The 26435-nt window shown below is 34.8% G+C and overlaps 1 protein-coding gene across 4 annotated transcripts in view; it reads right to left on the bottom strand.

Annotated features, from left to right (window-relative positions):
- The window catches only part of LOC145293801 (solute carrier family 25 member 32-like), a 155143-nt gene that overhangs the window by 94350 nt on the left and 34358 nt on the right, over positions 1-26435 (bottom strand). For all 4 annotated transcript variants that reach the window (XR_013869770.1, XM_080140370.1, XM_080140371.1 and 1 more), the window contains exon 2: positions 14161-14317. Coding sequence is in view for 3 of the 4 variants with exons in the window: in XM_080140370.1 (XP_079996496.1) it covers positions 14161-14317 (157 nt within the window). In the remaining variant the exon portion in view is untranslated. The remainder of the gene's footprint in view (positions 1-14160; positions 14318-26435) is intronic.

Below are 26435 nucleotides of genomic sequence, written 5' to 3'. Positions count from 1 at the left end.
TTTGTGATGCAACAAAATATAATCTCTTTAGTGTTTAGCAATGATACTACTCTACACGATAATTAGGTTATTCAATTTTTCAATACCGTTTACACTGATAAAAAAGTTAAAAAAAAAAAAGTTAAAAAAAAAAAAAATGAAGTTATTTTATTTTGCTAAATGATATAAAGTACTAAACCAATGGCATTGAAAATAGATGTTGAATAATTTGGTTCTCATGTACAGCTGCACATTTTTATCCTTACATCCATTTGTAAATATAGCAGCATATTTGGGATAATCTAGAATTTTATTTAGTTTTTCCTGCAAAATAAGAGGATGTGTGATAGCTTTATTAAGTTTATTCATTTCAAGGTCTATTTTGGTTATTTTATTGTGGTATTATCAAGTATATTCTTAAGTGGGAAGTCAGTTTCTTTAATTATTGATTCTAGTTGAAAGTCAATAGGTTTTAGTAAATTGTCTTTTCTTTGGTTCAGTTCTTTGTATTTTTGTCCAAATATGATATCATATGCTCGGTTTAATAGGCAGAATTTTAGTTAAATACAAAGTATTGGAAGTTTGCCTTCTTATGAGTCAAAGAAGCTTCATGCACTTTTACATACAAACTTTCCATTGGAAATGGTTGGAAAGTTCTCAGTTGAGTCCTATGATATGAAAAGTTTTAGGTATGATTTTCGGGCTAATACATAGTCCACTTTGGATTAGATTAGTATTTGGTAGAATATTAATAATGTATATTTGTTTGCACCGTAGTTGGTGTATGCCACTACTTTCTCCAATTGGATGACGGTTTCATTTTTAATTGTTTTGATAGAGTCAAAGATGTTTTTTTTTTTGTTTTTTTTACATAGGCGTCACCACTTATCAAGGCCGATCGGACACTCAAGGATAAGGGTTAAAGAGTGAAGAGTAGTCAAAAGGACAATATAGTAATCAATAGTAATGGAAGTTCGGTAAATTTGTTAACTTAAGTGGAACGGCTCATCAGAAACTTGTTCACGTTGGACTTCAAGACAACCATATTATAGACAGCTGGAAAGTAGGAAAACGGAAGACAATTCCACAGGCGTGCAGTTCTAAGAAAGAAGCTTTGATCATGGAATCTATGTTTAGGTTTAGGCACAGATAAAAAGTGTAGAAAATTATTGATAATGTTTTCAGCAAGTCTAGTGTTTCTTGTGAAAGTTTGGCGAGAGGGGACCATAGATTGAAGCTCAGTCGAACACTTTCCATGAAAATAACGATAAAGCAGAGACAAACTCGCAACATCTCTTCTGTGAGATAGAGGTTGCAGCGAAGAGAAAAGAACACCTCCCACCAGGCCACGAAGTCTATTTTGAACCCTATCAAGGCAGGACAAGTCTTTTCTAGCAGCTCCTGCCCATATGTGGCAACAGTATTCCATCCTTGGACGTATCTGGCTCTTATATAGATAGAGAATAGCATCCGCAGTGAGATATCTACTGGATCGATAGAAGGATCCGACTATTTTTCCAGCGGCCTTGGCAACAGATTTGCTGTACATATTCCATTTAAGATCAGGAGTAAAGGTCAAGCCCAGAAGTCTGTCAAAACTTGAGGCCTCCACAAGACGAGAGCCATTCATTTTAATTGATGCCAGATGGGGATCAGAACGTTGATGATGTAAAGATAGAAGCTTGGTTTTAGATTCATTAAAAGTAACCAGCCACTCCTTTCCTCATTGTACAACATGATCAAGATCAGAGGAGAGACAATCGGAGAGAACTTGGTCGTTTACTGTCTTAGATGTGCTACCATAGATGGTAGTGTTGTCAGCAAAAATGTCTACGAATGATGTAAGGATGTGATTTGGAAGATCATTAATGTAGATCAGGAAAAGAGTTGGGCCCAGGATAGTCCCCGGAGGGACTCCAGCATTTATACTGTGAGCTTCTGATTTTTGCCCATCAACTACTACTCTTATGAACCTATCAGAGAGAAATGATTTAATAATTGAGAAGACATTTCCAGCTATACCATAGCTGGAGATCTTGTGAAGTAAACCTTTATGCCATACCCTATCAAAGGCCTAGAAAGGTTGCCTCTGTCGAGACATTCGCTAATCCTATGAGATATAACTGTAAGCACATCTACTGTAGATCTAGAAGAACGGAAACCATATTGTGTGTCACTAAGGAGGTTATTTTTGCTGAGATGGTTGATTACTTCTCTATTTAACACAGATTCCAGCAATTTACTCATGACGCACAGGAGACTTATTGGCCTGTACTGAGAGGGGGATGAGCGATCACCTGAATTCTTAAATACAGGGCATACTGATGAGATTTTCCAGGGTGATGGGAAGCAATTTTCCTTAAGACGACGTTTATTTATTACTTTCTTACAATGGTTGCTGGCAGTCCTGAAAGCGGCTTTAGTTTCCATACATCTATTACGTTGGAAGCAGTGGAAAAAGTGATTTCTGTGCGCAATAGCAGCAGCACATTCTGGAGAAAACTATGGCTGGCTGTTAGGTTTTTGCTGAAACTTTTTCGAGGGTATGAAATTGTCTATACCTACAATTAACCATTTTGTCAGGTCTGATACTATAGACGACACATCCTTTTTAAACATGGAATGCAGAGGAAGATCCGATATAAATGTACGGAAACTATCCCAGTCAGCCATAGTGTATCGATATACTATACGATGGAGAGGTACGTCTGAGGACTTATTACATTTCATTTTTATCTTAATTGATACAACTGAGTGGTCGAAAGATCCAAGAGGAGACAGAATGGAAACTGAACATAGTTCAGGGCAAGTTGTGAGAAAAAGGTCTAGGAGACTTGCATACTGGCCGTCATTGTCGGGCACACGAGTGGGTTCGTGAACAATCTGAGTGAGGTCATAAGCAATGGAGAAATTATGACAGAATCTCCCCTCATCATCGGTCTTGTTTGAGTGAGTCAACCATTCCACATTGTGAACATTGAAGTCTCCACATACGTGAATGTTAGCTGAAGGATATGCTGATAGAACTTGGTTCCAAAGAATTTATGCCATGGGTATTTTTATCCCCTCAAGTTTTAAAATAAGGTTGTTGCATATTTTCTATAATTCATACAAGTGCATACATTTAGTTTTATTTCTGTTTTTGTTCAATTTTATTCAGGCATTATTGTAGTTGCCATTCAATCATCTTTAGACGCATGGTAGATTAAAAAGTCATTGGTTGGAGACTTTATATTATTAATTTTTATATTGATAATTAACACCTTAGGTGCTAACTATGCTCCTGCCTCAAATTTCTATTGTAAGACCATATACTGCATCCTTGACAGTCGCAGATCTCAATGCTTGCATATTGTGGTTTTCTTTCCATCTTCAGGTCTCATCCAGTCCATGTCGATCTCTCGTGTTGGCGATCACCAAGCGCATGTGTACTGGTTTACAAGTTGGGTACCAAAACAAAAAATATGCAGACTCACAAGAGAGAGCTTTGATACATATATAAATAAGCTATGCTCTAACGTTGTGTATGTGACAATCACAAAAAAAAGATCTCTAAATGATAGTGTCCAGATCTTAAGTTCCTGTATATCAGCTAAGACCTAGCTGAAATTGTCGAGGTCATCATTGCTGTTGCTCATCTACTTCGAACATTTCGTAGTATCACGCTAGAACATAACTTGCATCATATGAAGGAAGTTTGATTTTACTTATGAAAACACTATTAATGGATGAAACTATTTAGCTGGTCGTAATCAAATTCAGAAAAGCACGTGAAGAGAATTTTTTGTTTATTATTTTAAAATGGCAAGAGTTGGATGTACTGATTTCTCATCAGCTGTTGAGTTCAAACACATTTTACAGTCTCTTCGCAACCACTTATAAAGCAGAGATTTAGATAATTGCAGTCAAGAAACAAAAACCTAATCTATTGCCAAGGCCATTGTAAAAATGCTTGGATCATTCCACCTCTCTAAGATTGCATGAAGTGCAATCCTAGAGAGACCTTTGATCTTAACCAAAAAGGCCAAGCACAAAAGCAGACCGATGGAGTGACTTATAGAGTCACTTGCACGCGACTAATAACTGTTAACACATCTGCTGTAGATCTAGCAGAACAGAATCCATATTGCATGTCACTAGGAAAGTTATTTTTGTTGAGGTGGTTGACTACTTCTCTATTTGCAGTTTCCAGGTTTAACTCAGCTTCTACCGACTAAGTTTGGATCTAATTTCAGCAAGAAACAGTTGAATTTTTGTTTTACTTTTGCAAATATATCGAGAATTATTTTGCAGTGAAGTATGTTTTGGATGGAATACTGTAATTTGAACAAAGTTTTGTAACAAGCCTATTAAGTCCAATGTCAGATGTTATAGAATATGGTTGAATATCAACAGCAATCATTTCTCAGATAATGGATCTCTTGTGACCTGTAATCATTAATATTGCAAACTTTCTTTTTGGCCAATATTGATTCAATAGTAGTTTGGTGTTTCGCTGGAGGCTCATAGTTGCTGCCACTTGTTCTTAGAATGTCTGTCCCTGAATATTCATTGTGCTTTTTTTTTTATTTATTTGCAACTTTTGCTTCTTTTGAATGAACCTTTCTAAGATGGTTTTACATACGAGTCACTGCAAAATTTTTTGCTGATTTGCCACCCTTTGATGTGATGGTTCGACATAACTTGCAAGCAGCTGTATTCTTATTCTTGGAATTGCCATCAAAATATTTCCAGCAGAAACTGGTTGCTGTAATGGTTGAAGGTTTTGTTTTTGGTTTGGTTGGTTTTGTTTTGGCTTAACGGCATATCAACCCTTTTCAGGTTATTCAATGCCAAACTCAGGATTAAAAAAAAAAAAAAATTATGTATTCAAAGAACTTTATGACATCGAGTATCAATCAATTCTGTATAGTTCAATAGTTTTGTTTGTTTTAATATCTAACGATCTTTTTTTTTTTTTTAAGTTTTATATATCCTCATATATTCATTCGTAAGGTTTAGTTGGGTTGATTCAGAGAATGATTTATATTTTTGTAAAGATCCTTGTTACTCTTAAAAAGGATAATATTTCCTCTAGACAGTTGTTTTCGAAAAGTTTCTTCATGCTGTTGTTTAAGGTATTGTTTTCTATCTTTATCTAGAGCTCTACATTCCACAAAAAGATGTTTAATGGTGCAAGTTTTCTGGCAGAATGGGCATTGTGGTTGTTCTTGTTTTAGAATGAAGGAGTGTGTGAGTTTTGTATGGCCAATATGTATTCTAGTTATAACGGCTTGTTCTTTTCTGGATTTGGGGGGAGTTTGTCTCCATTTTTCCAGTATGGGTTTGATTTGGTATAATTTGTTATTTGTGTTGTTATTCCATTGTCGTTGCCATTTTGCATGAATTAATTGATTAATTTTGGGTTTGAAGTCAGTATATGGTATGTTTATTGAATCTGGTTTTAATTTTAGAGCTGATTTGGCCGCTATGTCGGCTCTTTCATTTCCTCTTATCCCAATGTGACTTGGGATCCAACATATAAATATTTCTTTGTGTTCGGATAGTGATTCAATTCTATTTGTTAGTTTGATGATTAGTGGGTTTTCAAGTTTTTTGTTATTCAGAGATGTCAAAACGGAAAGTGAATCTGAAAAAATTAGGAATTTCCTATGTTCATCTTTTTCTATAATGCTGAGTGCGAGGTCGATGGCACATATTTCGGCAGTAAAAATAGAGCTTTCTGTTGGAAGAGCTTTTTTAAGAGTTTTTTCATTCGACACTGCAGCACATGCCACTCTATTATGGTCTTTAGAGCCATCGGTGAAAATAGGTAGATGGTCTGGATATTTTAGGAGAATATCATAGGTTTTTTCGTGATAGATATTAGGGTGGGATTTCGCTTTTGGGAGTTCATTTAAGTTTAAGATTACTTTTGGTTTTTTAAGTATCCAAGGTGGGGTTTTAGGTAGTATATGTTCTTGGATATTTTCTAAAGTCATTTCTGATTCCTGCAGTATTGCTTTCATTCTAAGACTAAAGGGCTTTATGGCCTTTCTTTTTGCTTCAAATGCCTCTTTATATCTCGGATTGAATGTAGCTTCATATGCTGGATTATTTCGTTGTGCTTTTAATTTAGTGTAATATTGTGTACCCAGTTTTTGACTCCTTATATTTATAGGGATTTCGTTGGCCTCTGCATGGAGGCTTTCAACTGGGGATGTTCTAAAAGCACCGAGAGCTAACCTCAGTCCTCCATGGCAGATTGGATCTAAAATCTTTAGGTAGGACTTTCTGGCTGATTGGTATATAAAACTACCATAGTCGAGTTTTGATCTTATCAAAGTCCTATATAATTTCATTAGTGTTTCTTGATCGGCTCCCCATTCTGTATGAGCTATTACCCGTAGTAGTTGCAGTCTTTTGTTGCAACTATTTCTTAGATTCTTCAGGTGGGGGATGAATGACAGCTTTTTGTCAAATATAAAGCTCAGGAATTTGTGTTCTTCTACGGTGGGGATTATTGTTCTTCCAAGCTTCAATGTAGGATCATTATGAAGTTTTCTCATGTGGCAGAAATGAACGCATTTGGTTTTTGATTGGGAAAATTTATATCCATTTTCCATTGCCCATTTGTCTAATTTATTTAAGCAGTGTTGGAGTTTGCGTTCGATGGTGCATATATACTTTGATCTGCAGAACACCAGTAGGTCATCTACATATAAAGATCCCTCAACACCAGGGACCAAACATTTCACTATGCTGTTCATTTTAATATTGAACAGTGTCACAGATAAAATGCTACCTTGAGGTACTCCTTCCTCTTGATTTGTGGTGTCTGAGTAAGTAGTTCCAATGCGGACTCTAAACTTTCGGTCAGATAAAAATCCTTTTATAAATTGTGGGAGTCTGCCTTTTAGTTCAAATTCGTGCAAGTCTCTCATAATTCCATATTTCCACGTAGTGTCATAGGCCTTCTCCAGATCAAAAAATACTGCTGATAGGTGCTCATTTCTAATAAAGGCTTCCCTTATGGCTGTTTCCAATCTAACCAAGTGATCTATTGTGCTTCTCTTATTACGGAATCCACATTGTAGGTTGGAGATAAGGTTGTTGGTTTCTAGGTACCAAACCAATCTATCATTTATCATTCTCTCCATTATTTTGCACAAGCAGCTAGTCAGTGAGATTGGTCTGTAGTTTTGTGGATTCGAATGGTCTTTTCCTGGTTTTGGTATTGCTATTATTGTGGTTTGCCTCCACGAGTCAGGAAATTCACCTTCTGTCCATAATTTGTTGTAAATTTTTAGTAGCAACTTCAATGATTCCAAAGGGAGTTGTCGCAGGAATTCGTAATGGATTTCATCAGGTCCTACGGCTGTGTTGTGGGATCTTTTAATAGAATCTTCTAATTCAGTTAATGTAAGTAGTTTATTATAATCTTCTAGGTTTTTTGATTTAAAGTTTAGTTTGTATTGTTCGATATTTTGTTTAATTGTTATAAATTTAAAGTTATGGTTTTGGTTAGATGAGTTTTGAGAAAAAGTTTCGGCTAGTAGGTCTGCTATATTCTTTTCATCGGTTACTCTGTTGTTGTTTTTAAGCAGGTGTTTAATTGGTGTTGATTGATGTTTACCTGAAATTTTTCTAATCATCTCCCATACTACTCTCGGTTCTGTAGAGGAATTTAGTTTATTGACATACTTTTCCCAACTCTCTTTTTTAGCTGCTTTTATTACCCTACGAGCTTTAGCTCTATTTAATTTGTATTCTATCAAATTTGAAGTTGTGGGTTGTTTCTGAAATTTCTTCAGTGCAATTTTTCGCAATTTGATGGATTCCCGACATTTATTGTCAAACCAGGGTCTGTTGTACCGATTAGATGCTGAAGTTTTAGGGATGCATTCATTTGCAATTTCCACTAGTGTTTCTGTAAAAAATTCTACAGTGTTGTTTGTCTCTGAATCATTCAACTTATGTCGACATTTTTCTTTGTATAATTGCCAGTTGGCCTTATTTAGCTTCCATCTGGGAAGTTTTTCGCTGTTGAATTCTGGAATTTCTATCACTAATGGAAAATGGTCACTGCAGCAAGTGTCATCATATACTTTCCAGGTTAAGTCCATATATAGTGATGGATCACACAAGCTAAGGTCAATGGCGGAATGGTTTCCACCAGTTGGGTTGATGTGTGTAGGTGTTCCATCGTTGAGGAAGCATATATCGTTTTCATTGATAAATTCTTCCAACGTTTTGCCCTTTTTATTGGTGTCTTTACATCCCCATAGTATGTTATGACTATTGAAATCTCCTAATAGGGCGAAAGGTTTGGGTAATTGATCAATCAATTTTTTAATCTCGTTTTTATCTATGTCATCGTTTGGAGGTATATATAGTGAACATACTGTCATTGGTTTATGTAGTGTGGCATTAATAGCAATTGCTTGGATATTGGTTGTTATGTTTATTTTGCTATGGGGTATATCGTTTCTGATTAGAATTGTTACTCCCCCGGAGGCCCTGCCCTCAAAGTTATGAGTGAAATTAAAAATTTCATATTGCTTAATATTAATTTTGTCTCCTGGTTTCAGAAAAGTTTCTTGAAGACACACCACTGCAGTAGCAGAAGCAGTTCATTCATGTTTGTTTTTAAACCGCGACAGTTCCACTGGATTATTTTTTGTTTTTTGTTAGTCATTGGTATCAGATCTTCGGTCTTCTATGTCCATTTCTTCAAATCTGTTTTGTGTAGGGATTCTTGGTCTGGAACTTGAGCGTGATCTGTCTAGTTTTGTTTAAGTTTCTTTTTTGAGTGGAGGTTTATTTCTTTTCTCTTCATGGGCATATTTTGGTGTCTGTTTTTTTCCCTCTGTAAGTGGAGATGTTTCTATGGGTGTTGTATTTTGGGGTTTTATGGGTTTATTTGATTTAGTTTTAGCTTGAGAGGTTTGTTCAGTTATAGGAACTTTTTTTTCATTGTTGAATTGTTTTATAATTTTTTTAAATTCTTCCATAAGTTCCTTCATTTCATTAAGTAATTTAATAATGTCCTCGGATTTAATGTTGAGTGAATTTATTTTTGTTTGTTTATTTGGTTCGGTAGTTTGCTGTATGTTTTTTTTTATTATTTCAGAATATTTTGCATTTTCTGATAGTTTGCGAGCTTCTTGGAAGGTAATATTTTTTGTATATTTTATTTTGTTGATTTCTTTTTCACTCTTCCATTTGTCGCATTCTTTTGAATTGGCGCTATGGCCTTTTTGACAATTGATGCATTTTGGCTCTTTTTTACAATCTGTATGAGGTTCATTATCTCCGCACCTTATACATATTGGAGGGCAGGTACACCGGTCTCGATGGTGTCCGTATCTCTGGCAATTGTAACACCTGAGTGGGTTTGGTATGTAGTGTTCAACGTTTACCATTTCATACCCTATTTTAATTTTGTTTGGAATTTGGTGAGTATTGAATGTTAAAATGTAAGTATTTGTTTTTATTATTTCGCCAAGTTTATTAATTTGGACTCTTAACGTCAGTGACGTTTTGTTTTTGTAGGTTAGTCTGAATTTCTTCCAAGGGGCACAGTGATAATTCAGTACTCCTGATTACGCCTTTGCTAATGTTCAGAGATTTGTGAGGGTAAATTTTAACATTTTGATTGTTAAAACGTTTCCATTTGGAAATTTCAATAGCATATTTTTGGTTTTCTACTTCGAGAAGTAATGTACCATTATTTTGTTTTTTAACCATTTTAGGTTTGATGCTAGATAGTATCTTTTCAATTTTGAATGGGGATATTTTGGTTATTGGTTCCCCTTCAGTTGCTTCTATAACTATGAAGCGGGGAACATTCTGTTTTTTTTTGATGAAGCTCTGTTTCAGTGTCAGAACTACTGGCATCAGATACTTCGGTGTGGTTTCTTTTTTGAGGCTTTCTGGATTCCATTGATATATTTGGTTTGTTTCATTTTTCATGCTCCCCACCCACCTCGGAGTCCTATATGGGAAGTGTTGGGGGGGATACCCATTCGCCCCAACCCAACAGGGATATAGGAAAAGTATACTCTTCTTGCTGGTGGATTCAAGCACCTGTGGTTCTTCAATTTCTTTCTGAAGGCCTCGTTTTCAGTAAGAATTTCAGTTTTTCAGTCGTGTTTAGTCCATTATTCAGCAAGTTGATTGGCCCTCCAGCCACCGCTTACTAAATCAGTTTATTGTATAGTGTAGGAAGTGCAAGCATATTTTCTTGTTATGTCTGTCTGATTTAAGGCTTGGCGTGACCAACCAACCGATTGATTGGATCGGGCCTATCCAACCGCCCGTCTTAGCTTAAGTAAGGGCCAAAGAGGTGTGTTGCATCTCATGTCCTTAAAATATCCTGGGCATGATCTACTCAACCACCAGGATTCCGTTCGTAAGCCTTACGGGATGCCACCCACGGTCAACAGGTGGCCCCATTGAGGGACTTATACCCTCTGCAGGGGGGCAGTCGGCATATTCTAATGCCCCACCGACAGAGTCAACCGGGAAGTAGGGAAGGAAAAAGAAAGGAGGGGAGGAGGGAAGGAAGGTTGTTTTTGTTTTTGTTTTTCGTAGAACATAATTAGGTTTTACAAAAGAGAATAGAAAACAAAAACAAATCAATGTAGGTGCATTTCGTCTCAGGAAGCCATTAGACAGCCTGATCTGGTAGGACCAGGGTTTTGTTTTTAATATTTAATTAATTTTTTATGTATTTAAATTACTTATGTCTGATATATAATTAGTAATTTATCTCAACCATTATCTAAACCAGAAAAATAAAAATATATCTTTAATGGTAGCGAAAGTCCGAAAATGAGGAACAAGGGTATGACTGATGAAGGCTTTATTTTCGGTTCGCACATCACAATTTACTGTACAATTCTTCAACATAAAAATTGAAAGATGAAGTAATAATTTTCTTTGACAAATGATTTAAAAAAAAAAAAAAAAAAAATGATAATTCGATCGGAGGGAAATTTTCCATATGCTTACACCTATTTGCCTCAAATCCAGTGCAGTTGTAAAACTCTACATGTTAACTGTGTGTCATGTCTTATTTAATATGGTATAGACTATGCATGTCTCTTCGATAAATGTTCACTGGCAAGCAAAAAAAAAGGGAGTTAACTTGTCTTCCTTTCAAATATAATTAATATTAGCATCATTTATGGCAACAAAATTTGCTGATAAATCAGCATTAGAAAACCTAACACTTCTGAACCAAGAAAAAATCCAGGATGAGGGATAAACAGAAAAGGATTAGTGTTATTTTGGAGTTTTCTTTTCCCCAGACTAGTTGCACTACCTAGACATTAAAATCCAAAGCAGTAAGTCATTCTTATTAACAAAAGAATGTCTATCCTACTATTTAATTCTTAGCTGGAAAGAGGACATATTGATTCATGGCTTTCCAAAGGGTATTAGCAAAGATGATGCAACAGCTCTTGACAAAACTGGAACACAGCAAGGCCACACTGTGCCTCCCCCCTCCCCCCAACACTTATCCAATCTACTGACTGTCCATATTGGCAGAAATATCAGCACAAAATTTATCTCACTTTGAAAAGTATTTCAAAGATTAAATACTTTTTTCTTTCCAAGTTTAATGCATCTCCATTTTTTTTTTGTCATGAATGAAAATGAGTAGAAATTTCCACTTGCGATGTCATTTTAAGATTAGCTGTTACCTACCCGGTAATGCCTAGGAGTGTTTATTTTCACCGTCTTTCATTCCTTTCATTGCAACTATTAACAAAAGTACAGAACCCTGACACTTTAACATAAAAGCTGTCACTAAATGTGCGTTTAATTCTAACATGATCAAGTATATTACCAGAACAACCCACACTAATGACTTGTTTGTAGCTGGTTTATGCAAAGCACACCAGACATCTCTTGGCATTTCATCAAAAGTTTTCTCCAGATCCAGAAAAGCAAGATACAAGTTCTTCATGCCAATATACTTGCATTTGTCTCAGGATAAATATAGCACCAATGGTACTTTGCTCAAGCATAAAACCTGGCTGCATTTCATCTGTGCTTATCTTACAGCTGGACAAATACTGCCTCAGTAACTTTCAGATTTTCATAGTTTCATGAAATCTCAGTATCCGACAATTTATCATAGTGGCATTTTTGAAGTATCACTCTTATCCTGGTAATTTGTTGCTGGCGCTACATTGTTATTTTGAACAAACTTCTTTTCAACAATGTCTTTGCTAATCTGGTTAGTTATGCTGAATAACTCATTCTTTTGGTTATCTCTTCATAATCTATCTGGAAACCTGCTTTCTCAGTGTAGTATAATTTTTGCAAGATAAAAAAAAAATCCACTAAAAATGGACAACTAACTGAACAACAATCTTTATTTTTTTTAATCTTACAAAGTATGTATACCTTGTCATATTCATGACTATCCTTAAAACTTGCACAATTCTTTAAAATATTGAAAACAGTTCAGAGCAATTATACTGGAAACCATTTACAAATTGCTGCTTTATAAAAACAACTGCTTTGATAATTGAAAAAATATCTATGTAAATGGGGGGGGCATTGTGATCTAATTCTATATGTGTATGAAATAGAAAGTAAAATTCATTTTCATTAGATTTTCTAACTGATAATATTTCAATACAAATTTAAGTCGCAGTTAACTCTGTATTTATAGAAAACAAATCTTTAAGTATAATGACTGCTAGGATGTTTGATAGAAAGTTTAAAAAGTCAATCGGCTTGCTTCTACTACTTGAATTTGGAAATATACGAAGGAGTATATGGCTGGTTTGTTTTCTGAAATGCACAAAAAGTTTAGAGAGAATGGTGCTCATCACTAAACTGTACTTCGTACCATTGCACATGTGCACAAAAACAGATGACCATAATGACAAAATGTGTCCCTTTCTATGCATGATTACTAACATGTTGCAACAGGTGATAATGAAAGAGAAATAGAACAAGTGAAGCATGCATGGTCCCCCATGGGTGCACAGTGAACAAGGCATATAAAAAAAAAAAGATTAAGTTTAGCATTGCCCCCCTCCCGGCGCCAATTTAGCCCCAAAAGTCCCCAGTGGACGTCAAATTCTGGTGAAAATGAACAAACGGTGTATTTTTAGGCCTTAACATATGTAAATTTGAGTTCTGCACCATGCAAAAAAGAAATGACCAAGTCCATCATTTGACCGCCCCCCCTCCCATTTTGCCCAACAAGTCCCCAAGTCCAAATATGGTAAAATAGTTCCAAAAAATGGAGTGTTTTTATTAGCCCTAAAAGAGCCTCTGGGGCACACCCAAGAGTTATCGGTAAGTATAGACAAACAAAATTATATAGAAATGAGTTAGTTACAGAAAATTTTATAAAAATTCAAGGCATCAATTTTTTTAATAAGCACAAAAGTGTCAATTTTAGCCATTTTAACCCAAAAGGCACCCATAGGGGGAGGGGCGGAGTTTTCCTGGAAAATCTGTTCTGTTACATTTTTACTCGTATCATGTTTCAGGTTTGTGCAAAATTTCAAAAAATTCCAAGGCGTAATTATTGAGAACAGTGCGGGCAGACGAACGGACGAGGGTGAATTTACAGGTCCATCCTCCTTTGGTCAGGGGACCAATAAGAGATAGAAAAGTTTGGTCTAAACACAAATGATTCAATTTGAAGGCTCAGAGTTTAATACCTGTTCAGGTCAGTACATTTTCAATTTTTCTTCAATCACACCCAGAAACATGAATGTAAATCAATTTTATTGTTTGAATAAAAATTGTTGAAACCCATTTTGTTCAATGCTTGATTTATTTTTCTTCTTTTATTATTAAGCTATAGTCATAAAACCGTTAGCAATAGACAGAGGATACTAAGCTAATTAGGGAATGCATAAAACTTAGGCATATCATGATAGCCAATACAGAACTCTGTTGAATGTGATGGTAATACATGTTCATTCAACAATTTTGAGGCAGCATGTTCAATATTGCAGAAGACAATGCAAAAGGAAGTCACCAGTAGATCTTATGTTTAAGATGCAACCTTTCTCAGTCATTTTTAATGCAACATGTACCTTTTTTTTTTTTTTAAACAAATCAAGGATAAAGTTAGCAAGAATATTTCTCATACCATTACAAAATAGCGTAGATTTTACAAGATGATCAAATCATGAGTTTGAATATAAAAGGAGAACTTACGCAAAAAAGTAAATACCCCAAGCCATTCCTGCACCAACACAATTAGCAGAAACTCCTTGGTAGAGACCGGTAAATCCTTGGGAGAAGACAATTGAACGAATAGCATGGAAAAACGAGGTATAGTTTGGACGGGCAGTTACTCCTGTACCTTCATTTACTGAAATAGAAAGAAATAAAATAAGCATAATTAGTGTTAGAATTTTGATAAATTAATTTGAAAAATTTGTCATCCAGTTTAACTTTAAACATGTATATTATTATTATTATTATTATATATTAGTGAAAATCAGAATCAAATTTACAGAAATGGATAGCAAAACAATAGAATGAAATTAGTTTATAAATAATGATAATTTCTGTGCTTTGTTTAAAACAATATACTAAATATATGCCTCCCTCCCTAATCGTAGATTTTTATTAATATATACAAAGTGTTTAATTTGTTAATGAACAGCTGATTGTCGCAATTTCTTGACACACGAGGGGGAAATGCCTGGAATGGTAGTCTCATAACAGAACAGATACTACACTAACCCACACCCTAAAAAAAGAATGAGATAATGCCAGAGATAATAGTATCATGATAGTATACCCCCACCCCCTCCCGAACTGAACGCTGATAGTACAAAGTATTGCAGCAAAATCCAACACTTGACAAAAAGTAAATGAAATACCAGTACATGTCGAGGAATGTGATGACGCCTTGGCCAGATAAGATCACCCAATTCCTCTATATCTTCCAACAGGACAGTTCTTGCAAACAATGCCAAGATAACCCAGGCATGACTGCTCAATAACATTCCTAATTACTTGTTGCCAAACTTGTGGCCACCCTCCTCACCTGACTGCAACCACCTTGACTATTTTTTCTAAGGCAAGATTGAAGCCAAGACCAACAAGCATGCCCATAAGACAGTCGACCCTCTGAAGGCTACCATCATAAAGGCATTCACTGCTACAGACGACCTAGTCGCAACAACATGGCTCATTTCATACTTGCCTTTAGATGGTAGTCTCCGGCACGGCTTACATTGAAAAGTAATTTAATATGTAGCTTTAATTGTTGCTAAGTGTCAGTCCTCTGCATATACAACTGTTTATATTGCCTATTTAGTTTTCTTTTTGTCAAGTGTGAGATTTTATTGCAACACTATACATCAGTCTGAGATAGTGTAGAAAAGTGAATTAGGTATTAAAACATAGCCAAATAGTCTGAAATAGTATAATTTTGGTTTCCAACAAACAGTTACCAAATCTCCATTACGAGAGATGCGACTAGCCAATCGCAAAAAACAAGCCACATGTGCGTGGGCCCCCTCTGGTGCTGCATGCGAGATGAAGCCACAAAAAATAGTGAAGAAATGATGAATGTGAGAAGTGTGAAGGGCCAACATTGCCTTCACATTTTCGCCAAATTTCAGAAAAATCTAATGGATGGAGCAAAAGTTATGGGGTAAAAAGTGTCATCTTTTGCAATTTTGGGACATTTGTGACCCCTTTTGGGAATGCCAAATCCAAGTGAAAATGGACAAACAGTGCAGTTTCATGCCTTAAGACATGTATATTTAAAGTCTGTTAAGTTTTTGAGTAATATGAAGAAAAGAGCTCCAAAAGGGCATGCTTTCTAAGCCCTAAAAATCTCAGAGAGATGCGAACCAGAATTTTGCCATGGCCACCCATACTGAATTTATATTAAGAACAATGACCTCCACATTTTGGCCAAGTTTCAGGAAAATCTAATGGATGGATCAAATGCTATGGGGCAAAAAGTGTCATTTTTGGGCATTTTTTTTTTTACCTTTTTTTGAACCTCCGAAGATGCCGAATCCCAGTGTAAATGGATAACGGTGCAGTTTCAGGCCTTAACACATGTATATTTTAGTTTACCACAGTGAAAAACAAGTATATAAATCAGACATATCAAGTTTTTGTTGAGAAATATATAAAAAAAAAGAGCCACAAAAAGGGACGTTTTTAGCGCTGAAAGTCCCTGGAGATGCAAACCAGAATTTTGCCAGGGTCACCCATACTGGATTTATTAAGAACAATGCGCCTCCACATTTTGGCCAAGTTTCAGAAAAATCTAATGGTTGAATCAAAAGTTATGGGGCAAAACGTGTCATTTTGGGGCATTTTTGACCTCTTGAACCCCTATGGACGTAACAGGAATTTTCGCAGAAATTTTTTTTACTGTGCACATCTATTTAATGAAATACAATTTATGGCAAAATTTCAGGAAAAACTAATGGACGGTTATCTGGCAATCGTCTGAACTAACGGACATCACTGAAAACATAGGTCCCTCTCCGATAAATCAGGGGACCAAAAAGTCTAAAATTGAGATGAATTTCACAACGTGAGAGTTCATGGGCTAACAATTTCCCTAGGGGAAGGGATGCAACCTTTCAATATCCCAACTTACCCTACCTATAAAATGTAACATACAATGAGCCCAATTTCTCAACTATTTTAGCTTTTTGAGGCGGTCAAATAAAAAATAAAATTGCTATGAGGAAGACATGATGAAGCCAGGAAGAGAGAAAAAATAGAAGAAAAAGAAAAAGCAAGAAAGAAATAAAATAAAGGAAAACAGAAATTAGATTTAAAAAAAAAAATTCTGCCTGTTCTGAATTACAAAAAAGCAGAATTCTAAAAGCTGACGTCTGATTATATCTGTAGATGACAAATTGTTAAAAAAAACAAAAAACTTTAGAATTATTTAACTAGCAGGACCCGTTAACCGGTGTTGCCCAATGGAAGCCTGCCCCCACCTCGAAAAAAAAAAGTAAAATAAGGTTGTTGTCACAATCCCCTCTTCTTTTTTGGGGAAGTGGGGAGAGTGGAAAAATACCCCCCCCAAATGTAACTGTGATAAGCATTGTCGGCATACCCTCCTGCAAATGCTTAAAAAAAAAAAAGGGGGGGGGACAGTGTCGGTAGGAGAGAAGTGGATTTGTTTATCGCGTATGTGTCCAACCTGGCAGCCAGTGAATTACAGTGCATAAAACAGGTCTTTATATCTCTAAGTACTTGTGTCCGCAAAATTTGAATGAGATTTTCTTAATCCGCATAGTCAAAAACCTATAAATAGTGGAGGTGGACCTAATGTACAAATTTACCCCCCCCCCGCAAGTTAACATGTGCGCAATCTTAAAGAAAAAAAGAAAAAGGTAATTGTTATGGAAGCAAAAAATGAAAAACATCTGAACAGTTCGACAAAATATATAAGCTAAAGTTATTTGAAAAGATATGCTACAAAAAACTAAAAAATCAATTGACATACAAAGTTTACATATTTTTATTATAAGGGTGGTGAAATAAAAAATAAACAAAATATAGTTAATATAAAAATAGTTTAACAGTTTTAAAATGGAAAGGATATATGCAGCAAGAGAATCTAGTAGATGATAATGGTGAAACATCTATTTTTTAAAGCGGTGATGATCGTAATAGATTGTGCAGGTTTCAATAAAGTATATTTAAATAACTATGAAAAAATATAATTAATTACTGGAAAAAATGTACAAAGCCAGTGAGAGAGAGAGCTGGGAAGAATATATACAGCTAGAGAATCCAGTGAAGAATAATGCCGAAACGTGTATTTGTAAATCGCCAACGATTGTAATAGATTGTGCAGGTTTAAATGAAGTATATTTAAATAAAGTACCTAAAAAAAAAAAAGGTGTGAAAAAAGTCTAATTAATAACTGAAACAAATGTACAAAGCAAGTATAGGGCAAAAGTAATATCATTGTGTCACCAGGTTTGAATGGTACATTAGCATTTGTTTAGCATGCTAATACCGTTAATCCAGAATAGAGGAATGGCCAGAGCTTATCCAATCAGAAGGAGTGGAATTATTTTGGGGAGAATTTATTTTTGTAATGGCAAAAAAAAAAAAAAAAAAAAAAAAAAAAAAGATTATATGTCAATGAGTTTATGATCCAGTTATGAAGAGTGAAACTCCATATGTTGAAAGTGCAGAAATCTTCCCAGTGATGACTGGGAGCGGTAGGAGGACTTGTTATTTGAAGGGAAAAATAAGAATTATTTCCTCTAAAGATGGTTGCGATTCTAATGATGTTGCTCCTAGGATGAAATGTAGGATTTTAATATAACGACTAAATGTGTCTAATATGGCGTTCTAAAGTTACATAAGATAGTGGCTAATAGTCTGGACATAATAAATTTGTATGCGGCATCTGTTGTTGCAAACATATGGTACTTTGGTCCAGGAGAGAATTTCTGCAATCAAAATATTATATATATGGAGATAATATTTGGGGTTCTAGTACATTATTGAGCTTTCAATCCACTTTGAGTGATTATAAATTTTATTTATAAATGCACATATAAGGAGATATAATGTATTATGTATAGATTTTCAGTATTTTCTTCAAAAGTACTTAATACATGAATACAGCCAGGTACTAAGTTATGAAAATATATTTATGACAACTCAAAGTTAAAGTTAATAGTATGTCAAGTTCTAGGGAAGCACTTTTAGGAAGTGGGCTAAATTTAGTGGCAGAGTAATATTTTTTTTATATATATAATAACTTTAAATTGAAAAAATATCAAAAGAATTTTGAGTACTAACTGCTTTAAAAGGCAAGAACGGCCAAGAAATGGGGGGAATCATTATACATTAAATTTATATGTGAAAATAACCTCCCCTCTATTCTAAATTATTTTTTCTTTCCACAAAATTTTTTTAGGGTATTCACACATAATTGTTTAAAAGAATAGAATCTTAATTTTTTTTTAATTGGCAGCTAGAAAGTCATTTATTACAAGTTTTAAAGTTAATTTTACTTGAAAACCAATATTTTTTTTAAAGAAAATTTTATTAAAAATCACAAACCATATTAATATCGATATTTGATTTTGTCTAAATTGCTTTATTTTTTTTAAAACTTGCCGATTTCAAATCAACAGACAAGAGCAACTGCAACTGCTGCTGACTAGCTTACATCATGAGCACTACTAGTCAAATTGCTAACTTTCACTGAAAATGGGTTACAATTTTTTTTTTTTTTTGGTGGGGGGAGCCTATTTAAAAATGAATGGTACCAAAATAAAAAAACAGAATTATCATTTTAACGCATAAAAATAAAAACATTAATTTATTTAGTACATGTTAGTAGAAGATTAATCTCTTAGTGTAGACTAAAAAACGGTTCAGTTTGAAATTCCTTACAGATTCCCTAATTCAACAAAGCACATTCGACGAAGGTGAGGTTACAATGATCAAAAAGTTGTGCGAATAACTTACAGCATGAGAACATTGGTTCAAATAAAATATCTAAAAAAAATTGTGAAAAGAAGATATTATTAATGTGACACTCACTTGACTTTCGTGCAACTTGAATCCAAATGCTACAAAATTAAGTTGACATTTTGGGTAAAGTGTGTACGCATCATCAAACTCTTAGATCCTTTGTTACTTAGATCCAAATAATTTTCATTTATTATCATACAAATGTTATTGAGATGCCGCCTTTCAGATTTGTGTCAAGAATGTAGAATATAACTTGTAGCACACACACACATTATAGACTTAAACATAAGACAACTTGTAGCACAATGGCATGTGTGTGTGTATATGATAGCTTCCTTCAGTCTTAGACTATGGATACCCACTGTAAAGGTGTCTATGCGTGAAATTTTTATGCAAAGGACAATTGTCTGTATATTAGTATGTTTATATCTCCAGCTAAAAGTTAAAAACTATAAAACACACATCCAAAAAGTTAGTATATTCTTGATCAGCATTAATCTGGCTAAATAACTAAAATTTAGAAAAAATTATTAATCCTTCTTAGGTCAACAGGGTCAGATTGGATTGGATGAAGGTGAGAATGGTGGAGTGCGGTTGTGGAAAAAACAAGGATTGAGAGAAGGCGAAAGAGTTTTCATTTGTTGCACACTTTTTAATCTCTTACTTTTTTTACTGCCATTCTTATCTGAATTGATTTTAACTGGCGAATCTACTCCCTATGTTATACAATACAATAAAATTTTGTCTGGGAGACTTGCATAAAAAAAAAATCTATTTAAAATTTTAAGCATCCTTTAATCTGCCTAAAAAAAATCCTTATTACTAAAAAAGATTTTATTGTATTATTTTATTCCATTTCTTTATTCCGTGCTATTTACCCGCTTGAAACTATTTTCCGATTTTTCTCGCATGTCGTTTGTAATATATTAGTAATAGTTAGCAATATATGTATAAACACAATAGAAAAATTGGAAATATGCATTTCTTTTCTAGCATTCATCACCTTTGGTAAACGAGTTTGTATGTTTTAAATTAATACAGAAATCGAAAATTATATCATTTCAATTAAATAAAAGAAGGAAATATTAAAATCAAAGCACACATTTGGCTCTTAAATAAACACTAATTTTTGCACCTCAATTCATTCCACATGGAGACACTGGTCTTTTATCTAGACCAACATGGATCGCTCGAAGAACACCGAGTTAAGTGCCTATCTATCCGTGTTGTGTGTAACCTCATATGTAGATCTTGTCCCACCATTTCTTTTGTTTTCTTTGCTTTATATTCTCTTACATATTCAAGTAATTATTATTAATATCCTATTCATTTATTTTAAAACAAATTAGTTGCTAGAGCAGATTGATTCTCTCACAGTACTTGAAAAATACAATTACTTGTGATGGGGGAATCTATCTCTAATCCTATGCTATGTAGAATAGAGAAAAACTTTAAAATAAGATCCTTAATATCTTCATTCATGCGGGCGCAAAAATACTTGGAGAAACCAGGCGCATGGTTACCCCTCTCGGTGTGATGGACCTGTATATCTCGTCAGATCATCCATCTAAGAAAACTGATAATAAAACTGGCTGAGGGAGGTCTCCTCAATCATAGTCAACAACCTTTCTGGAGCTGGTGACTTGAACAAATTCCTGATTTGCAAACCTAACTTGCTTAAGGAGTAGATAGGCTCTGCCTATCACCGGCTTTTACACTTTTTCTGTGTCTATTAGCCAGACCAGAGGTACAATACAAGGGACTCACCAGAGCCACCTTGTGCTTGGCCTTGTTTCCTGACTAGGACATTGAACGCTATTCCCTATTTTAAATTTCACTATCTCTCAGAAACTGAGAAAATTGGGGTTGCTTGCATGTCACTTGTGCTCACATGACTTATTTGCGCCGGTCTTGTCTGAGAGGTTGAGGGTAACTGATTGAGAGTTCGTCTGGCTGCTGTTTTGAACCGATAGTACAGAAGCCCTAACTCTTTGTTAGTTTGTTTGCTCCGTCATCAGTTGTATAATATCAGGATAGTTGTAGTGCTATGTCGTACATAGAAAGAGACCCTGCTGCTATATCTGGTGGGCTTTCACGAGACCACAATTTCTAGACAGCACTTAGCTAATGGGCCACTGTGTGTATACTTCGTGTCAAATTGGCCCACTTTGCTCAACACTTTTCCCCTAACTTGACATTAAACAAAAAACGTAATGAAATGACAACCCAAACAAATATCACGATAAAACCAGACAACCACCCAAACAAAACCAATTTGCCTCAGCCCTTGAGGCTCTCTTTCACAAATATCCGTGGGCTTAGAGGTAATATAGATGGTGTAGAGTCTTACTTTTTAGTAAACTCCTTGGATATCTTAGCATTACGTGTAACAAACTTACACTCTCCAATCCCCTCTAACTACTGTAACATGACAGAATACCTCTCTCTTTGCTGTATGTAAGAACTCAGATAGATGCACGGGCTTGGAGTCTGTATTCATAGCACCCTCCCTTAAACTAGAGGAAAAATCTTGAATCGGATGACTAGGCTAACATTTCATTACTGCGTTAGTTACTTATATTTTCTCTACCGTTTTTCCTCAAGTCAGGATTGTACCCTAATCGATCATGTCTCTGATAGTATAGATGCAGCACTCTCCTTGGATAGCAACACCCAAATACATGTGTTTGGTCCACCTTGTTTATGTTGGACTTGAAGATGTCCAAATTGTAGTCAGGTGGGAAACAGGCAAGCGGCAGAGAGTTCCACTGGCGTGCAGTTCTAAGAAAGAAGCTTTGCTCATGGAATCTACGTTTGGACTTGGGCACAGATAGAGAGTGGGGAAAATTATTGACAGTAGTTTCAGCCAGACGGTTGTTTCTCGTGAAAGATGGACGAGGGAGTGGAGCTCAGATGAGCACTTGCCATGAAAATAACGATAAAACAAAGACAGGCTCGCAACGTCTCTTCTGTGGGAAAGAGGTTGCAGGGAAGAGAAAAGGGCATCCCCACTAAACCACGAAGTCTATTTTGTACTCTGTCAAGGCAGGATAGGCTGTTTTTAGCAGCTCCTGCCCAGATGTGGCAGCAGTACTCCATCCTTGGACGTACTTGGCTTTTATGCAGATAGAGAATTGCATCAGTAGTGAGATATCTTCTGGAGCAGTAGAAGGATCCCACCATTTTCCCAGCGTCCCAGATGCTAGACATCATTGTAAAAGAAATAGCGACAGCCAAAAGAAAGCATGCTGAAATAATCAGTGAACGCATAGAATCGCAAAAGATAAGAACTCATGATTTCTGAAAAATCTATAATAGTGTAGTGAATAAAGGGCAATCAGTAGCAATACACATGAAAAAATTTAAATAGCTTAAAATATTTCAATATTGGTATATATATATATATATATATATATATATATATATATATAGATAGATAGATAGATAGATAGATAGAAAGAGCTTGATAAGCTAAGAAAGAATCTTTTTAAATTTTTAAAATCCGATTAAAATCAAGGAAGTTATGACTATTTTTATGCTCTGCGTGTTTGGATATTTTCCCCTCTTTAAGACCATTATGCGTTTTGTCACATTTTTTGCACTACTTTTTCAGTAAAAATGCTATATCTTTGTTAAAACACAAGACTAAGCAATGAAATTTACCATATAAGTGTATTTTTGTGCAAGGAATCTGAATATGCTACTGAAAATCTCCATAAATGAATGGTTTCTAAATAATCTGCAGTAAATGCACATAAATATGCTGCAATTGCTTAAAAATGCCATGTATTCATTAAAAGAAAAGAAGTTAGAGAACTCAAAGTTTAGTTGTAATGCATTTTATGTGCCAAAAACTGAAATCGAAATCTAGGATTGGTTAAAAATGAATATATTGCAATATTTTTTTCGGTATTATTGTAGATTAATACCTTCTGTTACCCCTCCCCATCTGACCACCTCTCCAAAATATGTGATTCTACCTTTATAGAAAATTGCATGTAAACAACTTGAAAAACTTTAATAAAAGATAAACAAAAATTATTTTAGAATTTAATGTAAAATGATTTCCCACTTTGAATCATTCGAGCGCTTTAGGGCAGTTACCCCCCACTTTCCTATGGTAGATAAATACTGGGTGCTTTTTTTTTGTTTGTTCGTTTGTTTTCTAAAAGGCGATTATGCGTGGTTTTAAGAGGATCTTTGTGCAATTATGAGAAGGTAGGGAGGTTGCCACTCTGACTTTGGGTTAATGATAGGGCTATGGAAAATTATGTGTGAACATCCTGAAGACTTAATAGAAACAAGACAAAAACAATTTTAGAATTTAGAGTGGAGGTTGGTTTCACATAAATGTAAAATAATTCACCATTTCAAGACGATCCTAGCGCTTTAGGACAGTTGACCAATTTATTGGGGGGGGGGGAGATTAATCAAGTGCACTTTTCTTCAAACGTTTTTATGCTTTTTTTTACGTTTATATGAGCTCATAGAGGAAGTTTGTTTAGTGGGGAGCTCTGCCACTTGTACTTAGCGTTATTGTTAAGGCTAAAGGTTTTAGGAGGAGGCTTGCCACTCGTACCTAGGATTAGACATAGAATTAAGAGAGTTTTTTATTTTTAAGAGTGTGTTTGATACCCATTGTGAAACTTTACAAGAATTATGACAAACAGACAAAAATAAATGTTATTTAAAAAAGTGACGTCCCTCTAACAGAAAACATGATACTTGGAAAAATATCAAGTATTTAAATTCTATTTAAATATAAAAAAAGAAACAAGTTAAAGCTGACAAATTGTTAAAAATTTTGAATTAATGTTATTTTGATTATTAATTACATTTCATGTCTTTTCCTACCGTTGTTATTTTTTAACTGAGCACCTCCTACAAATATTTAAATATTGATTATTTAAAAAAAAATTTTTTTTTTAATAATCGGGTAGATTAGTTTCCATTCGATAATAATTCACTGAAAACATTTTTAAGGGACAAAAATTAGAAGTGTGTTACCGTTCATAATCGTACACGTGAACCAAAACATATTTCACATTTTTCGCTTGTTAAAATATTTTAAAATTTACTACCACCCAATTTTTTAAAATATTTGTATGGTTGATAACAAAATGGCTCTAACATGTAAGAATTTTTTTATAACCAGATTTTCAATTAAAAAAAAAAAAAAAAAAAAAAAAAATCGATTTGGAATAAAAATAAACAAAACAAACGTCTGTTTACGCCATGTTATCGCTGCTGTTGCTGCTGATACAGCTACTATCACTAATATTACAGAAGTATTGATTCAAATTCATAACAATTTTTTCGGATATTATGTTTTTAAATTGCTACGTACCACTAGAGAAAACACTGTTCAATCATCTTTTTAACGAATAAACATAGTAAAAAGATTGTTTTATTTAATAGTGAATGTCGAAAGAAATTTTTTTTCAAAATTTTCAATACTCACCATTTTGAAATCTTTTAACGCAACAAAAAAACGAGTGGTCAAATGAATTTCGGACACTCAAAATTATTAAAAATGACATCTCTTTTGGCTAACTTCCAAATTTCATTAAAAAAATTCTTTACAGAAACACGGTACGAATGTTTAGAAACGGGGGGGGGGGCGTTACAAAAACTTACCAAAAATGCCATTTTATGATGTTCACATTTTTATCACTTTGTTTGCTTAAAACTCCAAAAATATATAATGTATATTATTTATTTACTAATTCACTTGAAAGTATATTCATTTCTGAACAAAACGGTGGTATTTTGAAGACAAAGTGCTTTGGTTTTTAAAATATGACTATTTTAGCAGAAACCCCTTGAAATCTGATTATTCAAAGCGTTTTGACGGCCATGTGTAATTGCTACAATCAGTAATTTCTCCACCAAGCAACAAACAGAAGGTTGCATGCACGGCAATGGAGAAGGTGGAACTGCTTGCCCGGCAATTTGCCTCCAACTCCACTTTAGAGCCAACAAATAACTCCCTCCCAAATTTCCCTATGCGGACTGAAGCCACATTAGATGATATATAAAAAAAAAAATCACCATTTCTCATGTCCGCAATATCATAAGAACCTCAAAGGCCTGATCTCATCCCTGCTATACTAATTAAGAAATGTTCAGCTGAGCTAGCTCCTATACTTTCCAAGCTCTACAATAAATGCCTTGCTGAATCTTACTTTCCTAATAGTTGGAAGATGGCCTCTGTGATCCAAGCATACAGGAATTTAGGTAAAAACACAGGCCCTCTCAATTATTGCCCCATTAGTCTCTTCCCCCTCATTGCTAAAATTTTTGAGACCTTAATTAATCAAGCACTAGTTCACTACCTCGCAAAAGCAAATCTTCTCTAACAAACAGTATGGATTCGGGCAACATTGTTCTACTGCAGCTATTTTAACATTCATCTCCAATGCATTTACCATAAGGTGGGCAACGCCATAGCTGTAGCCCTTGATATATCCAAGGCCTTTGACAAAGTCTGGCACAAAGGGCTGCTAATGAAAATTAAATCATATGTTGTAACTGGACATATACTAAATATTAGATCCATTTTAGACAATAGAAGCATACAGGTTGTCATTGACAGATACATCCAAGTAGCATAACATTAATGTGGGAGTGCCTCAAGGGTCAATCCTTGGACCATTATTATTCATGATATTTATAAATGACCTCCATGATAATATTGTGCTCGAGGTAGGTATAATTGCTGATGATACAATGCTCTATAACATGCAAGAGGGAAGAACGAGTGTACATAAATCTAAGACAATGGCAAAATCATTGGAAAATGACCTTCAGACCATTATGGAATGGGGCTGCAAATGGATGGTAACATTTAATGCTAGTAAAACGAAACTGCTCTTCTTTAACAATTACGAAACACTTCTCCAGCCAGCTATATCGATGACAAATAGCACCCTCCCTGAGAATTCTACCTTCTGCCTAACATTTACAGGAAATTATAAACTGGAACAAATACATAG

Source organism: Euprymna scolopes, chromosome 15, assembly GCF_053919585.1.
Source record: "Euprymna scolopes isolate OS-2025 chromosome 15, ASM5391958v1, whole genome shotgun sequence".
Taxonomy (NCBI): Eukaryota; Metazoa; Mollusca; class Cephalopoda; order Sepiida; family Sepiolidae; genus Euprymna; species Euprymna scolopes.
Note: the sequence above shows the minus strand (reverse complement) of the source record. Positions and strands in the feature narration are given on the sequence as shown.